This window comes from Erinaceus europaeus, chromosome 1, assembly GCF_950295315.1.
Source record: "Erinaceus europaeus chromosome 1, mEriEur2.1, whole genome shotgun sequence".
NCBI lineage: Eukaryota > Metazoa > Chordata > Mammalia > Eulipotyphla > Erinaceidae > Erinaceus > Erinaceus europaeus.
In genome coordinates this window covers 991,347-1,005,313 of record NC_080162.1, presented here as the reverse complement: position 1 = coordinate 1,005,313, position 13,967 = coordinate 991,347, and the positions used below count along the sequence as shown (strand labels likewise).

The window sequence follows — 13,967 nt, the reverse complement described above, 5'->3', positions numbered from 1 at the left end:
AGAGTGAGTTTGTTGCTATGGTAAGCCTTCCTCTCTCTCTCTCTCTCCCTCTCTCCCTCTTTCCTCTCCCTCTCCCTCTCTCTCTCTCTCTCTCTCTTTCTCTCCCTCCCTCTCTTCCTCTTTCCTTCTCTCTCTCTCTCTCTTTCTCTCCCTCCCTCTCTCCCTCTTTCCTTCTCTCCCTCTCCCTCTCTCTCTCTCTCTCTTTCTCTCCCTCCCTCTCTCCCTCTTTCCTTCTCTCTCTCTCTCTCTTTCTCTCCCTCCCTCCCTCCCTCCTTCTTCCCTCTCTCCCCTTTCTGGATATCTATATGAAAAAGTCAGCCCAGAGTACTGAAACCTGGGAAAAACAGCAACAAGAAAATCGAATAGTAGAGAGGATCTGAGTCACCACTGGTGCACCTGGTTAAGTGCGCACGTTACAGAGCACTCAAGGACCTGGGTTCAAGTCCGGGGTCTCCACCTGCAAGGGAAATTTCATAAGTGGTGAAACAGAGATGCAGGTCTATCTACCTACTATCTATCTATCTATCTATCTATTCATCCATCTATCTGTCTATATCTCTCTGTGCCTCTATCTCCTCTTTCCCTCTCGAGTTCTCTCTCTACAAAATAAATAAAATATTTAAAATGGAGGGAGAGTTGTGGGCCAGGCTTGAACCTGGGTCCTGTGCATGACAAGACAAGCACACTGTCCAGACAAGCTCTCTAGCAGGCATGCTGGTCTGGGGAGTGGGAACTACTGTGCATCGCTCACAGATTTCAGTGTGGCATGAGAACCAGAGATGGACACTGGTGAGAACCACACACAGCCCACATGCACCGCATGCCATGGGCCGAACACTTAAACGGTTAGGATGGGCTCTTTCACAAAGCTGGAAAAGAACGAAATAAGCGGCCGTGGGGCCGATCCTGTCCCAGCTGCACTGCCCTAGTTAGACACATCGCTGGTCCTTCCTCAAAGCCCAGCCTCTCGCAGTCAGCTGGGAGGCTTCCCGCTGCAAGTCTGCAATGGCGTGTCTGGTTTCCTGCCTTCTTTTCTTGGGAACCTGAACACTTCGCTCCGGTGTCTTACGTGCCTTAGTGAGACACAGCATAGTGTCCTGGTTCGAACACACTTGTCCCCATCGCTCTCTGCGGGCTGCCTGTGGGGACCCCTGGCACTTGTCTCTGCTTCTGAGGTGGGTCCTGGGCGTGTGTGCGCCAGAATGGATCGCGGAGCTATTCTCAGCTTTCATTATGTTCTAGGACTTATTTGGGGTCCAGGAGTTCCTTCCCCAGAGCAGGATGATGAAGTGGCTCAGCACACACTTTTGCAACCACGTCATTTTGAAGGAGCTCTGTGGAAATGTATTCTTCCTTCTGTGTGGATTCAATGAGAGAAATTTCAATATGGTATGTACGACACAATAAGGACGCTTGCTCGCAGCCTTCAGTGATGCCCATCGGCACATTCCTCGTTATTCTGGGAGAGATCCAGGAGAGACGGGAACCAGCTCCCTTAAGACGTGTAAGGGGCCGGGTGGTGCACCCAGTTGTAACACACTTGTAACAGGGCACAAGGACCCGGGGTTCGAGCCCCCAGGTCCCACCTGCAGGAGGAGAGCTTTACTGTTGGTGAAGCAAGTCTGCAGGTGTCTGTCTCTCCCTCTCTCTACCTACCCCTCCCTCTTGATTTCTGATTGTCTCTATCCAATAAATAAGTAAAGATAATTTAAAATATAATAAACAAAAAAAAGTGTTAAGAACAGGTCTGGTTAAACGCACATACTGCCTGCAGGGGCACACTTCAGGAGCAACGAAGCAGGGCTGCAGGCCTCAGTCTCTCTCTTTCCCTCTCCCTCTCTCTCTCTCTCTCTTTCTCTCACTCGTTCGCTCTCTGTCTCTCACTCTCTGTCCTCTCCCCTCTCAATTTCTCTTTGTCCTATTAAGTATAATGGAAAAAAAGAAAAATATAATGGATAATATATAATGGATAAAAATAGAAAAAAAGAAAAATATAATGGATAAAATATAATGGATAAAAATATAATGGATAAAAAGAAAAAAGAGGGGGTGGGGAAATGGCCACCCGGAGTGGTAGGCTTGCAGTGGCAGCTCTGAGTCCCAGTGATAACTCTGGTGGCAGAGAGCAAGAGAATAAGGATCAGCTTTGGCAAGAGCCGGGCAAGGCTGCTGCTGCCTTTGACTGGCCGTCAGCTTCCTACAGTGAGGTGATTTAGAAGCTGTTGCATGAGGAGACCTGTCACGATCTAAATCGTATTTCTGTTTGTACTGTTGATTTTATTTCTTTGGAAAAATTGCTGTCAGTGCGCATAACTTGCTAAATAATTATCTGGATGCCTACGTGCATGCCTACGTATCTGCCTGTTGTCTACCCCAGGCCTTTGGCCGGCTCTATGCTGGTGTTTCTAAATGTATTTGTTCCTGATGTTGCATTTTGAAAATGGATTTTGCAGTTCTGGGATGAAGACTCTAGGGGATAGTTGACATGAAATTGACCTGTCCTGTTTCTGATAAGAACGGTGAGGTGTGGTTGCTACATAAAGTGGGGTAGATTCACAAGAGTGTGGAGGAGAAAGCAGACAGGACCGGTGGTCTGAGCCCTCGCCACCCGGCGGTCGCCTTGCAGCTGGCTCTCCTCCACGTCTGTGTGTCTGGCTGTACGTAGCTTACGGGCCGTATCTGTAACCAGACATTTTAGTTTGCCTCTTCTTGACCGTACGTATTTGAGGCTGTAACTCTGGCACTTGCTTTGAAATGAAAAGAATCGAATGCGTGCTATCAAAGTCTTTTCTAACTCTCTTTCTCCTCACGTTGTTGATTTGAAGTCTAGAATTCCAGTCTACGCAACACACTGTCCTGCAGGGACGTCTGTGCAAGACTTGCTGCATTGGGCCCAGGTAGGAATGTTGGCATGAGTGGTGTCCTGTGTGGATTCCTGTGTGGAGTCCTGTGTGGAGTCCTGTGTAGAGTCCTGTGTGGAGTCCTGTGTGGAGTCCTGTGTGGTGTCCTGTGTGGAGTCCTGTGTGGTGTCCTGTGTGGAGTCCTGTGTGGTGTCCTGTGTGGTGTCCTGTGTGGTGTCCTGTGCGTGGATTCCTGTGTGGAGTCCTGTGTGGTGTCCTGTGTGGAGTCCTGTGTGGAGTCCTATGTGGAGTCCTGTGTGGTGTCTTGTGTGGATTCCTGTGTGGTGTCCTGTGTGGAGTCCTGTGTGGAATCCTGTGTGGTGTCCTGTGTGGTGTCCTGTGTGGAGTCCTGTGTGGTATCCTGCGTGGAGTCCTGTGTGGAGTCCTGTGTGGTGTCCTGTGTGGAGTCCTGTGTAGAGTCCTGTGTGGTGTCCTGTGCGTGGAGTCCTGTGTGGTGTCCTGTGTGGAGTCCTGTGTGGAGTCCTGTGTGGTGTCCAGTGCGTGGAGTCCTGTGCGTGGAGTCCTGTGTGGAGTCCTGTGTGGAGTCCTGTGTGGAGTTCTGTGTGGTGTCCTGTGCGTGGAGTCCTGTGCGTGGAGTCCTGTGTGGAGTCCTGTGTGGTGTCCTGTGTGGTATCCTGTGTGAAGGCCTGTGTGGTGTCCTGTGTGGAGGCCTGTGTGGTGTCCTGTGTGGAGTCCTGTGTGGAGTCCTGTGTGGATTCCTGTGTGGTGTCCTGTGTGGTGTCCTGTGTGGAGTCCTGTGTGGAGTCCTGTGTGGAGTCCTGTGTGGTGTCCTGTGTGGAGTCCTGTGTGGTGTCTTGTGTGGAGTCCTGTGTGGAGTCCTGTGTGGTGTCCTGTGTGGAGTCCTGTGTGGAGTCCTGTGTGGAGTCCTGTGTGGTGTCCTGTGTGGTGTCCTGTGTGGAGTCCTGTGAGGAGTCCTGTGTGGTGTCCTGTGTGGAGTCCTGTGTGGAGTCCTGTGTGGAGTCCTGTGTGGTGTCCTGTGTGGATTCCTGTGTGGAGTCCTGTGTGGTGTCCTGTGTGGTGTCCTGTGTGGAGTCCTGTGTGGTGTCCTGTGCGTGGAGTCCTGTGTGGAGTCCTGTGTGGTGTCCTGTGTGGTGTCCTGTGTGGATTCCTGTGTGGAGTCCTGTGTGGTGTCCTGTGCGTGGAGTCCTGTGTAGAGTCCTGTGTGGAGTCCTGTGTGGTGTCCTGTGTGGAGTCCTATGTGGAGTCCTGCGTGGTGTCCTGCGTGGTGTCCTGTGTGGTGTCCTGTGTGGAGTCCTGTGTGGTGTCCTGTGCGTGGAGTCCTGTGTGGAGTCCTGTGTGGTGTCCTGTGTGGAGTCCTGTGTGGTGTCCTGTGTGGAGTCCTGTGTGGTGTCCTGTGTGGAGTCCTGTGTGGTGTCCTGTGTGGAGTCCTGTGTGGAGTCCTGTGTGGAGTCCTGTGTGGTGTCCTGTGTGGTGTCCTGTGTGGAGTCCTGTGTGGAGTCCTGTGTGGAGTCCTGTGTGGTGTCCTGTGTGGAGTCCTGTGTGGAGTCCTGTGTGGTGTCCTGTGTGGAGTCCTGTGTAGAGTCCTGTGTAGAGTCCTGTGTGGTGTCCTGTGTGGAGTCCTGTGTGGAGTCCTGTGTGGAGTCCTGTGTGGTGTCCTGTGCGTGGAGTCCTGTGTGGTGTCCTGTGTGGAGTCCTGTGTGGAGTCCTGTGTGGAGTCTTGTGTGGAGTCTTGTGTGGAGTCCTGTGTGGAGTCGTGTGTGGAGTCGTGTGTGGAGTCCTGTGTGGAGTCCTGTGTGGAGTCCTGTGTGGTGTCCTGTGCGTGGAGTCCTGTGTGGTGTCCTGTGTGGAGTCCTGTGTGGTGTCCTGTGTGGTGTCCTGTGTGGAGTCCTGTGTGGAGTCGTGTGTGGAGTCATGTGTGGAGTCATGCGTGGAGTCCTGTGTGGAGTCCTGTGTGGAGTCCTGTGTGGTGTCCTGTGCGTGGAGTCCTGTGCGTGGAGTCCTGTGTAGAGTCCTGTGTGGAGTCCTGTGTGGTGTCCTGTGTGGAGTCATGCGTGGAGTCCTGTGTGGAGTCCTGTGTGGTGTCCTGTGTGGTGTCCTGTGTGGATTCCTGTGTGGAGTCCTCTGTGGTGTCCTGTGCGTGGAGTCCTGTGTGGAGTCCTGTGTGGAGTCCTGTGTGGTGTCCTGTGTGGAGTCCTATGTGGAGTCCTGCGTGGTGTCCTGCGTGGTGTCCTTTGTGGTGTCCTGTGTGGAGTCCTGTGTGGTGTCCTGTGCGTGGAGTCCTGTGTGGAGTCCTGTGTGGTGTCCTGTGTGGAGTCCTGTGTGGAGTCCTGTGTGGAGTCCTGTGTGGTGTCCTGTGTGGTGTCCTGTGTGGTGTCCTGTGTGGTGTCCTGTGTGGAGTCCTGTGTGGTGTCCTGTGCGTGGAGTCCTGTGTGGAGTCCTGTGTGGTGTCCTGTGTGGAGTCCTGTGTGGAGTCCTGTGTGGAGTCCTGTGTGGTGTCCTGTGTGGAGTCCTGTGTGGTGTCCTGTGTGGTGTCCTGTGTGGTGTCCTGTGTGGAGTCCTGTGTGGAGTCCTGTGTGTTGTCCTGTGTGGAGTCCTGTGTGGAGTCCTGTGTGGATTCCTGTGTGGTGTCTTGTGTGATGTCCTTTGTGGTGTCCTGTGTGGAGTCCTGTGTGGTGTCCTGTGCGTGGAGTCCTGTATGGAGTCCTGTGTGGAGTCCTGTGTGGAGTCCTGTGTGGTGTCCTGTGTGGAGTCCTGTGTGGAGTCCTGTGTGGATTCCTGTGTGGTGTCTTGTGTGGAGTCCTGTGTGGTGTCTTGTGTGGAGTCCTGTGTGGATTCCTGTGTGGTGTCCTGTGTGGAGTCCTGTGTGGAGTCCTGTGTGGAGTCCTGTGTGGTGTCCTGCGTGGTGTCCTGTGTGGAGTCCTGTGTGGAGTCCTGTGTGGAGTCCTGTGTGGTGTCCTGTGTGGTGTCCTGTGTGGAGTCCTGTGTGGAGTCCTGTGTGGTGTCCTGTGTGGAGTCCTGCGTGGTGTCCTGCGTGGTGTCCTTTGTGGTGTCCTGTGTGGAGTCCTGTGTGGTGTCCTGCGTGGTGTCCTTTGTGGTGTCCTGTGCATGGAGTCCTGTGTGGTGTCCTGTGCAGGCCTCAAAGCGCCTCTCTCTCTGCGAGCCCCTTACCAACAGAAGGACCATCTGTCCACAGAGCAGAGCTGTCCCTCACCCAGCCACAAAGCCCGTTGACAGACCCGCGGGTATGGACGTGCACAGTCAGTCAGAGGCCTCACCCAGTGACCTCTTCCCAGCTTGCGTTGCTCTGGAGTCAGGCACCGCACCTTTGCCCGAGCTCTGTCACCCTCTCAGCATAGTTACTCTGAGACTTGGCTCTGCTGTCAGAGGCGTCAGGCTTCTCTGACCCCTGAATGGTCATGTCAGGTGTTCAGCCATAAAAGTCGATGAGTAACCAGAAAGTAGCTATATCTTCCAGTGAGAATTGAACCTTTGAAAGTTGAAGATATTTTCATGTTATATTACCATTCAGCGCTTAAATCTTTTTTAAGTTTTTTTTTTTAATTTCTTTATTGGGGGATTAATGTCTTACTTTCAACAGTGAATACGATGGTTTGCACATGCATAACATTTCCCAGTTTTCCATATAACAATACAACCCCCACTAGGTCCTCTGTCATCCTTCTTGGACCTGTATTCTCCCCACTCACCCACCCACCCCAGAGTCTTTTACTTTGGTGCAATACGCCAACTCCAGTTCAGGTTCTACTTGTGTTTTCTCTTCTGATCTTGTTTTTCAACTTCTGCCTGAGAGTGAGATCATCCCATATTCATTCTTCTGTTTCTGACTTATTTCACTTAACATGAATTTTTCAAGGTCCATCCAAGATCGGCTGAAAATGGTGAAGTCACCATTTTTTATAGCTGAGTAGTATTCCATTATGTATCTAGATCTCAACTTGCTCTGCCACTCATCTGTGGTTGGACACCTGGCTTGCTTCCAGGTTTTGGTTATTACAAACTGTCAGCACTTAAATCTTTAGGTCAATGAGTATAAACACTTCGTCAGGACACCCCATCTGCATGCAGACATACATAAGTGTGGGTGTGGTGCTATTTAGTTTTAATTTCTGGTCCTGTCTCACTGAAGATGAATTCTGAACACTCGTGGTGGCTTTTCTCTTGCTGGCTTATTGTATTTACAAGTGTTGTGCCTGTCAACGTGATGCTGTGTATTTGGCCAAAGGTCCCTCATGACACTCATTTCTTCCTCATTTCTTCCATCTACCTGTCACTCCCGGGTGGTCAGAAAAGTCACGGTGCATTTCTGCAGAGAAAAACATAGGAAAAATGCCTCGTGGCTTTTTCAAGGACCCAATATAATCATTTCACACTTCCTTCCTTGTTGCAATTCTCTTTGAAGTGAATAATTTAAAGTCCTAAAACTAAAGATGCCAAGTTTAGAAGTTCAGGCTGAGCTTAATGCAAGCTTCTCCTTTTTTATATTATATTTATTGATAGTTACTAATAGTTTGTTACAAGATTGTAAGACTTGAGGGTCTAGTTCCACACCACACTAACCACCAGACTTCTGTGCCCCCCCACCACCACCACCCAGAGATCACCTCTGGAGATCTCACAAGTCCCACAGCCTGCTTGCTTCTGTCTGTTTGGATGAGGAGGAGGCGGAGGAGGATGATTGACAAGTTCACAGAAATCAGCTCTCTGGATTCCACATAGGAGTGAGGCCACCTGGGAGTGTCTCTCTGCTAGTTCCCTCCACTCAGTTCACTCACTAAGCACCTGAGGGTGTCTCTCTGCTAGTTCCCTCTACTCAGGTCACTCACTAAGCACCTGGGGGTGTCTCTCTGCTAGTTCCCTCTACTCAGTTCACTCACTAAGCACCTGGGGGTGTCTCTCTGCTAGTTCCCTCTACTCAGGTCACTCACTAAGCACCTGGGGGTGTCTCTCTGCTAGTTCTCTCTACTCAGTTCACTCACTAAGCACCTGGGGGTGTCTCTCTGCTAGTTCCCTCTACTCAGTTCACTCACTAAGCACCTGGGGGTGTCTCTCTGCTAGTTCCCTCTACTCAGTTCACTCACTAAGCACCTGGGGGTGTCTCTCTGCTAGTTCTCTCTACTCAGGTCACTCACTAAGCACCTGGGGGTGTCTCTCTGCTAGTTCCCTCTACTCAGTTCACTCACTAAGCACCTGGGAGTGTCTCTCTGCTAGTTCCCTCGACTCAGTTCACTCACTAAGCACCTGGGGGTGTCTCTCTGCTAGTTCTCTCTACTCAGTTCACTCACTAAGCACCTGGGAGTGTCTCTCTGCTAGTTCCCTCTACTCAGTTCACTCACTAAGCACCTGGGGGTGTCTCTCTGCTAGTTCCCTCTACTCAGTTCACTCACTAAGCACCTGGGGGTGTCTCTCTGCTAGTTCCCTCTACTCAGTTCACTCACTAAGCACCTGGGGGTGTCTCTCTGCTAGTTCCCTCTACTCAGGTCACTCACTAAGCACCTGGGGGTGTCTCTCTGCTAGTTCTCTCTACTCAGTTCACTCACTAAGCACCTGGGGGTGTCTCTCTGCTAGTTCCCTCTACTCAGTTCACTCACTAAGCACCTGGGGGTGTCTCTCTGCTAGTTCTCTCTACTCAGGTCACTCACTAAGCACCTGGGGGTGTCTCTCTGCTAGTTCTCTCTACTCAGGTCACTCACTAAGCACCTGGGAGTGTCTCTCTGCTAGTTCCCTCGACTCAGTTCACTCACTAAGCACCTGGGGGTGTCTCTCTGTTACTTCTCTCTACTTAGTTCATTCACTAAGCACCTGGAGGTGTCTCTCTGCTAGTTCCCTCTACTCAGTTCACTCACTAAGCACCTGGGGGTGTCTCTCTGCTAGTTCCCTCTACTCAGTTCACTCACTAAGCACCTGGGGGTGTCTCTCTGCTAGTTCCCTCTACTCAGTTCACTCACTAAGCACCTGGGGGTGTCTCTCTGCTAGTTCCCTCTACTCAGGTCACTCACTAAGCACCTGGGGGTGTCTCTCTGCTAGTTCTCTCTACTCAGTTCACTCACTAAGCACCTGGGGGTGTCTCTCTGCTAGTTCCCTCTACTCAGTTCACTCACTAAGCACCTGGGGGTGTCTCTCTGCTAGTTCTCTCTACTCAGGTCACTCACTAAGCACCTGGGGGTGTCTCTCTGCTAGTTCTCTCTACTCAGGTCACTCACTAAGCACCTGGGAGTGTCTCTCTGCTAGTTCCCTCGACTCAGTTCACTCACTAAGCACCTGGGGGTGTCTCTCTGTTACTTCTCTCTACTTAGTTCATTCACTAAGCACCTGGAGGTGTCTCTCTGCTAGTTCTCTCTACTCAGCTCACTCACTAAGCACCTGGGAGTGTCTCTCTGCTAGTTCCCTCTACTCAGTTCACTCACTAAGCACCTGGGGGTGTCTCTCTGCTAGTTCCCTCTACTCAGTTCACTCACTAAGCACCTGGGGGTGTCTCTCTGCTAGTTCCCTCTACTCAGTTCACTCACTAAGCACCTGGGGGTGTCTCTCTGCTAGTTCCCTCTACTCAGGTCACTCACTAAGCACCTGGGGGTGTCTCTCTGCTAGTTCTCTCTACTCAGTTCACTCACTAAGCACCTGGGGGTGTCTCTCTGCTAGTTCTCTCTACTCAGGTCACTCACTAAGCACCTGGGGGTGTCTCTCTGCTAGTTCTCTCTACTCAGGTCACTCACTAAGCACCTGGGGGTGTCTCTCTGCTAGTTCTCTCTACTCAGGTCACTCACTAAGCACCTGGGAGTGTCTCTCTGCTAGTTCCCTCGACTCAGTTCACTCACTAAGCACCTGGGGGTGTCTCTCTGTTACTTCTCTCTACTTAGTTCATTCACTAAGCACCTGGAGGTGTCTCTCTGCTAGTTCCCTCTACTCAGTTCACTCACTAAGCACCTGGGGGTGTCTCTCTGCTAGTTCCCTCTACTCAGTTCACTCACTAAGCACCTGGGGGTGTCTCTCTGCTAGTTCCCTCTACTCAGTTCACTCACTAAGCACCTGGGGGTGTCTCTCTGCTAGTTCCCTCTACTCAGGTCACTCACTAAGCACCTGGGGGTGTCTCTCTGCTAGTTCTCTCTACTCAGGTCACTCACTAAGCACCTGGGGGTGTCTCTCTGCTAGTTCCCTCTACTCAGTTCACTCACTAAGCACCTGGGGGTGTCTCTCTGCTAGTTCTCTCTACTCAGGTCACTCACTAAGCACCTGGGGGTGTCTCTCTGCTAGTTCTCTCTACTCAGGTCACTCACTAAGCACCTGGGAGTGTCTCTCTGCTAGTTCCCTCGACTCAGTTCACTCACTAAGCACCTGGGAGTGTCTCTCTGCTAGTTCCCTCGACTCAGTTCACTCACTAAGCACCTGGAGGTGTCTCTCTGCTAGTTCTCTCTACTCAGGTCATTCACTAAGCACAGTCACCTCCAGTGCCACCCATTTTGTCCCCAGGACTCTGTAGCGTCCCATGGTGCACTGCTCTGGCCAGTCACCTGGTGATGGGCATCTTGGCTGCCTTGCGTTGTGCTGTGCAAGCTTGACCTCTGTTTTCTCCTGATCGGTCTGGGGGTATATATGTGCTCAAAGGCCGTGCCGAGAAGCCCTTGCCTGATCTGTGTGCACTAATGGTTCGCACTGGCAGATGCGTGTACAGGTGACCTCAGCCTGTGTCTCATTCTGCCGATCACATGTGCGTGTAGTGGCAAACGCAGGAGCCAGCCCCTCCTCCTAGAGGTGTTTATGAGATCGAATCTCATCCTGCCTTTGACTACACAGAACAGCGGCCTAGCAGCCCTTGTAGTCCAGAACATCACCTGTACTTGCCACACATCCGGGCCAGGCAGTAGGTCACAGAGAGCCGGCCACACCATGCCGCTGATCTTAGGTGACAGTCTGGCAGTGAAGCAGACACCCGGCTCTCTGTAGAAGATGCATTTCAGAGGAAGCAGCTGAATTCGAGCAAACTTTCCTGTCAACTAACTTTGACCAAATTACCTTTCCAGATTTTCAAGTCTCACAAGTTCCAAGCATTTGACTGGGGAAGTCCAGCCAAGAACATGCTCCACTACAACCAGGTAAAGTCTCCTATGTCTTTGCAATGCAAATGTTTGAATTCTCGTCAAAGAAACTGGCCATGGGGATCCTGCTTGGCAAAGCCTTGTGGGCAGTGGGGGGGGGGGGGCAGCTGAGGCAGCCGGGTTTCCCTGCTGAGCCCCTGCAAGCCGGGCTTCCTGTTGGCCCCACAACCCACCCTGCCCCGGCTGGCTCTCCCAGGCTCTGTGAGCCACACCCCATGTCGCTCCGGAATGGAGTTTACATCCAGCTGGTCCTGACCCACGACGTGGTCTCTGCCTGGAGGGGCACAGCCAGTCCATATTTCTTACGTCTTTCCTTCCACATTTCAAATAAAGTTCCCACCTTTTTGCTAAGTATCCCAAAGGGTAAGGCACTTTACTTTTATTTTTTTCCTTATTTCTCATGACAGCCGGGGCCCTGTGAGGCAGATGCTATTATGTCCGACTTTGAAATGGAGGCTTAGAGAAATTCTGTCACTGTGTTGCATCCCAGGGAGGGGAGGGAAAGTAGGAATGTGGGGCTTCCAAAGCTCGAGCAAACAACGAGGTTCTGTGCGTGCACATCAGCTGTCTGAGAGAACAGTGCCTTTCTTCTGGAGGGTCTGACAGAGGTTGTCGCATTCAAGGTGACAGTGTGATAACTGGCTGTCACACAGTCAGTATTCCTCCATTGGTGTGTGTGTGAGTGTGTGTGTGTGTTTATGGCAGGGGCGGAGGGAATCTAGCTTCTTTCTGTTTGGGTGTCAGTAACTTGAAAAGTAATCTGGGAAGTCGGGTGGTAGCACAGCGGGTTAAGCGCACGTGGCACAAAGCCCAAGGACCAGCATAAGGATCTCAGTTCGAGCCCCCAGCTCCCCACCTGCAGGGGAGTCTCTTCACAGGCTGTGATGCAGGTCTGCAGGTGTCTGTCTTTCTCTCCCCCTCCTGTCTCCCCCTCCTCTCTCCATTTCTCTCTGTCCTATCCAACAATGACGACAACAACAATAATAACTACAACAATAAAACAAGGGCAACAAAAGGGAATAAATATTTTTTTAAAAAAAAGAAATCTGAGTGAATTTTGAAGTTTAGTCGCTTGTATTCAGATCAAACGTGCTGGTGCTCAGTGGAGAAGGTGTGAGTTTTGACTTTGCAGAGCAGGACACTCACAGCGAAGCTTCCTGCGGCTTTGTTCTTAGACTCGCCCCCCCAGCTACGACGTGAGGGACATGCTGGTGCCCACCGCTGTCTGGTACGGGGGTCACGACTGGCTCGCCGACCCCAAGGACGTCAGCATGCTGCTGCCCCGCATCACCAAGCTGGTGTACAGCAAGCTCCTTCCGGAATGGGAGCACCTGGACTTTCTCTGGGGCCTGGACGCCCCTTGGCGACTCTACAGCAGAATCGTGAGCCTGATGAGGAAGCACCGGTGAGGGCAGCACTGAGGGGTGGCCCCCGGCTCAACCAGCAAGACCTGCTAAGATGTGTTTGCTCTGTGCTCAGAAATAACCACTGCTCTTTCCCAAGGCTTTTGTCTTCCTGTATTCTAGCAAATGATGGTCCTCAAAATGCCCCGGCTCTTTCTGGGAGGGTCTGGGAACGGGGAGACTTTGTGTCTGCTCACGACTGGGTGTGAGGAGGAGAGTCCCGGCCCTTGCCTTCTCTTGACTAGACCTGCCAGGGGTCGCTGGCCTGTGAGAAGGAGTCTCCTCTCTGCTCACCCTTGCAGTCGGCAGTGCCTGCTTCTCAAGCGCAATTTGAAGCAGCCTCCCAGCTCCCGGCGGTGTTTGCTGACTTATGCACTCAAGTTTTTAGACTCTGTTGTCCACCTGCAAATCACCTGACCCCGATCTGAGAGGGTCCCGCTGAGGGTACCATCTCCGCGCCTCAGCTGACTCGCCCAGGGCAATGGCCTCGTGTTCAGGAGTCTGTAAGGACCCTTCTGCTCTCCTGAGCCGGTGCAGAGTCAGATCCAGAGACCCCCCCCCGGCTGCACCGGCTACAAGGACCCCCTAATAAGGGGGTTGGGCGGTGGTGCGCTGGGCTAAGCGCAGATAGTACTAAGTGCAAGGACCCGCTCAAGGATCCCGGATTGAGCCCCCAGCTCCCCACCTGCAGGGGAGTCGCTTCACAGGTGGTGAAGCAGGTCTGCAGGTGTCTGTCTTTCTCTCTCCCTCTCTGTCTCCCCCTCCTCTCTCCATTTCTCTCTGTCCTACCAAAGAAAATGGGAAAAGTAGCCTCCAGGATTTGTAGTGCTGGTGCCAAGCCTCAGCGACAACCCTGGAGGCAAAAAAAAAAAAAGGAAAGATGCCCAGGTGCGTCTCACCGCACTCCCCTGAGGTAACCGTGATTCTGCAGACACTTCACTGCAGCCGAGCAAAAACATTCCCGGATTCTTCAGAGACAGATGACGCTGATCAGGACTGACTGGCTTTTGGATGGCGCCCTCCTCACATGCTTGCCTGCTTGCACCCCCTTCTCTGAGGAGAGCTGAACGAGGCCTGAAGGAGGCCATCCCAGTTCTGAGGCCTGTGGGCCCCAGGGCCTCGTGCCCAGCTCATTTTCATGCCCCACAGGGAGCGTTTCAAGACTGAACTCAGGGACTCTTCTCGCCTTTCCGGCTGGCCTGTGTCCACATTGCTGGCGCCCAGGGCAGGAAGCTCACTCTGCTTTCCCTCCGTCTGGCTCTGTTCTCGTGCACACGGGCGGGCAGGGTGACACGGAGATGCTTTTCCGATGAATTTGCTTTGCAGGAAATAATAAAGAGCTTTGTTCTATCAGCTGATGTGTGCCAACAAATTAATACCATTTCGTAGCATTTGAAAACATCTTATTTAATGGGCCTGAAGGGGTGTGTCTATGTGTAAGTGTGTGTGTGTGAGTGTGTGAGTGTGTGTGTGAGTGAATGTGTGTGTGTGTAAGTGAGTGTGTGTGTAAGTGAGTGTGTGTGTGTGTGTGTGAATGTGAGTGTGTGTGTGAGTGTGTATGAGTGTGTGTG

The 13,967-nt window shown here is 52.2% G+C and overlaps 1 protein-coding gene across 2 annotated transcripts in view; it reads left to right on the top strand.

Annotated features, from left to right (window-relative positions):
- Positions 1-13,749, top strand: part of LIPA (lipase A, lysosomal acid type) — a 56,859-nt gene extending 43,110 nt beyond the window's left edge. Inside the window, exons 7-10 of one of the 2 annotated variants that reach the window (XM_060185208.1) lie at positions 1,243-1,389; positions 2,826-2,897; positions 10,919-10,990; positions 12,169-13,749. In XM_060185208.1, coding sequence (XP_060041191.1) covers positions 1,243-1,389; positions 2,826-2,897; positions 10,919-10,990; positions 12,169-12,402 — 525 coding nt within the window. In that variant the 3' untranslated portion in view covers positions 12,403-13,749. The remainder of the gene's footprint in view (positions 1-1,242; positions 1,390-2,825; positions 2,898-10,918; positions 10,991-12,168) is intronic. The other variant, XM_060185156.1, reaches the window with a different exon arrangement.
- Positions 13,750-13,967: the final 218 nt, after the last annotated feature.